The sequence below is a fragment of the Geospiza fortis genome, unplaced genomic scaffold (assembly GCF_000277835.1).
Source record: "Geospiza fortis unplaced genomic scaffold, GeoFor_1.0 scaffold26, whole genome shotgun sequence".
In the NCBI taxonomy this organism is placed as follows: Eukaryota; Metazoa; Chordata; class Aves; order Passeriformes; family Thraupidae; genus Geospiza; species Geospiza fortis.
In genome coordinates this window covers 1,826,126-1,829,246 of record NW_005054425.1, presented here as the reverse complement: position 1 = coordinate 1,829,246, position 3,121 = coordinate 1,826,126, and the positions used below count along the sequence as shown (strand labels likewise).

At 60.0% G+C, this 3,121-nt stretch overlaps 1 protein-coding gene across 1 annotated transcript in view; it reads right to left on the bottom strand.

Moving 5' to 3' along the window:
- Positions 1-541: 541 nt before the first annotated feature.
- AMPD2 (adenosine monophosphate deaminase 2) overlaps positions 542-3,121 on the bottom strand; it is a 6,603-nt gene continuing 4,023 nt past the window's right edge. Inside the window, exons 11-16 of the mRNA XM_005426841.2 lie at positions 2,793-2,919; positions 2,537-2,700; positions 2,306-2,426; positions 2,059-2,232; positions 1,714-1,824; positions 542-873 (exon numbers count right to left, since the gene is read on the bottom strand). Of these exons, the coding sequence (XP_005426898.1) occupies positions 664-873; positions 1,714-1,824; positions 2,059-2,232; positions 2,306-2,426; positions 2,537-2,700; positions 2,793-2,919 (907 nt within the window). The 3' untranslated portion in view covers positions 542-663. The remainder of the gene's footprint in view (positions 874-1,713; positions 1,825-2,058; positions 2,233-2,305; positions 2,427-2,536; positions 2,701-2,792; positions 2,920-3,121) is intronic.

Sequence of the window (3,121 nt, the reverse complement as noted above, 5' to 3'; positions counted from 1 at the left end):
GATGCAGATGAGCAGCACTGGGATGGGAGACTGCAGGAATAGAGGGGGCAATGCCCCACCGGGATGGGAGAAGCCTGGTCCAGCCCGATCTGGGCCACAAACAAACATCTCCTGGGAGTGTTGGGGACAGGGACACATTGTCACCTGGTCCCCTTCTCCTTCATCCCTGAGGTGGTGAGGATGAAACATTCCCCATGCCACCCCTTGCCTTCCTCCCTGTGGTGATGAGGATGGAGCATCCCCCAGCAGGCACCATCCCCCTGTGCTCTGGGCCACTGACAGCAGAGACCTCGGCTCTGGGTTCCTCTGGTTGTCCCCACGGGGTGGAAGAGCAGGCTGAGAGGGCACCAGGGCATCAGGACCCAGGTGGGGCTGGGCTGGCACTCCCCCACTGTCACCACAGCAGCTCCCAGGACCCCGACTTGTCACTGGGAGCCCCTGGCTGTGCCCTCCCCTCTGTCACCTCCTCGAGCCAGCAGGGCCCAAGCCAGCAAGGAGACCCCAGTTAAAAACAACAGAAAAAGACAAAAACAACCACCCATAAAACGACCAAACCAAGATGAAACGGAGAGGACTCAACAAACACCGCGCCCTGCAGCGGCACCAGGACAGCAGCAGGAGCGGGCGGGGGGACGGCTGCGGAGCCCAGGGGGGATCTGCGGGTCAGTGGGTGCCCAGGGAGATGGTGAGCACGTCCTCCTCCTGGATGGGCTCCAGCTCGGCGCTCTGCACCGCCTGCGTGATGAGGGTCAGCTCCTGGCACAGCGTCTCGAAGCGGTAGCTGACGCGGATGTCGGGCACGTTGGTGCGGCGGATGTCGTTCCCCTCCGGACCCTCCTTCAGGTAGTTGGGACCCAGCCAGTAGCTCTTCACCTGGGGGAGGAGGACATGGCCCCGGCGCTGCCCCAGTGCTCCCAGTGCACGGGGAGGGGGAATGGGAATGGGCAAATGGGAATGGGGGAATTGGGAGTGGGAATGGGGGAACTGGGGGTGAATGGGAATTGGGAATGGGGGAACTGGGCGTGAATGGGAATTGGGAATGGGGGAAGTGGGAGTGGATGGGGATTGGGAATGGGGGAACTGGGGGTGAATGGGAAAAGGGAATGGGGGAACTGGGGGTGAATGGGAATTGGGAATGGGGGAACTGGGACTGAATAGGAATTGGGAACGGGGGAATGGGGAATGGGGGAACTGGGAGTGAACGGGAATTGGGAATGGGGGAATGGGCAACTGGGTGTGAATGGGAATTGGGAATAGGGGAACTGGGCATGAATGGGAATCGGGAATGGGGGAACTGGGAGTGGGAATGGGCAACTGGGAATGGGGGAATTGGGAGTGGGAATGGGAATTGGGAGTGGGAATAGGGGAACTGAGTGTGAATAGGAATTGGGAAAGGGGGAACTGGGTATAAATGGGAATTGTGAATGGGGGAACTGGGAGTGAATGGGAATTGGGAATGCGGGAACTGGGAGTGGGAATGGGAAACTGGGTGTGAATGGGAATTGTGAATGGGGGAACTGGGAGTGCATGGGAATTGGGAATGGGGGAATTGAGGATGGGAGTGGACAAATGTGGGCATTGGGGATGGGAATGGAGGCAAATGGGAAGAGGGTTGGGCAAATGAATGGAGGAATTGGGGAATGGAGAAATGGGGGCAAATGGGAATCAGGAATAGGCAAACTGCAGAATTGGGAATGAGGGAATGGGCCTCACCTTGTGGGAGAAGCCGCTCATGAGGACGCTGTTGCGGGCCAGCTCACACATGTCGCAGGAGCTGAGCTTCCACACCTGGGTGGCGATGCTGTACTCCTCCATCAGCGGCTCCTGGGGACAGACACCCCTCAGCTCCCACCAAACAGACCCCTCAGGCAGGACGGGGGTCCCCACCTCCTCCCATCCCTCTACACCGTCAGCACCCTCCAGAATCCATCAGTGCTGCCAGCGGCCCCACCTCACCACCAACCCCACCCCACTACTGACCTCATCCCATGACCCAGCCTGTGCCCACCCCACAGCCCCTCTGGGGGTCACTGGATGGTGCCCCCCTCAAATGCTCACCTTGGTGAAGTGGAACTGGAGGGGATCATCGGTGGAGAGGGAGACCATGAGCCCCCGTGAGAGGTACTCGGGCAGGGGGTTGCGGTGGTAGCTCAGGAAGAGGCTGTTGTTGCTCAGCGGGGACATGGCAATGCCAATCTGCGCCAGGTAGTACAGGTACTGCAGCACAGGGGCCTGTGGGGCACAGCAGGGTAAGGGGGGGTCCCACCACACCCCCAGCCCCCCCAGACACCCCGTCCCCACTCACCTTGCGCAGCAACAACCCGTGGGAGATGTTCTCTGAGACCATGAACCCCGACACGAGGTGGTGGATGGGACCGGCCTCACCACAGTGTGGGCGCAGGACGAAGGTGTGGAAGCCCCTCTTCCTGCAAGGGGTGTTTGACTGTCAGCATCACCCTGTGACCTCCCCAGAACCTCCTGAGGGGCCCGGGTTCCGGGCCAGGAATGGGGAATTGGGGATGTGCCATGTCCTTACCGCCGGAGGTGGTTGAGCACTGTCATGTTGGCATACATGTAGTACAGGTAGTAGGAGTAGGGTGGGTTGTCCTCCTCCACCCAGTTTCCTGGCAAAGGGCTATCCAGGTTGAAGATGTGGTGCTCTGGTTTGGATTCATCATCCACGCTGTCAAAGCCATCCACCTGCAGGACAGAGAGCCCCAGGGTGAGATGCCACCCCTCGCTCCAGCTGGGTTTGGGCTGGGGTGTCCCCAGGAGCAGGACGCAGCACTCACATGCTCCAAGAAGAGGTGCAGCTCTGGGTGCTGGGCAGGGTGGATCGTGGCCTCGTAGAGTGGCAGGAAAATATTCTCCAGCATCTCCTGGAAGTTGGCCAACTGCTTCTTCGTCCGGTAGATGTCACTGCAGGGAATGACCCCACTCAGAGCCGGCTTTCCCCCTCCCCACCCCAGCCCAGCCAGCAGTGGGGTGTTGCAGTGTGATGTAATAACCTGTCTCAGTCATCCCGGTTCTTTCCCCAGGTGTGCCAACAACCTCTCCCTTCCCCTCCCTTGCCCCTGCTGAGAGCTGTCTGTCAATCTCAGTATGCCAGCAAGGGCGTAGT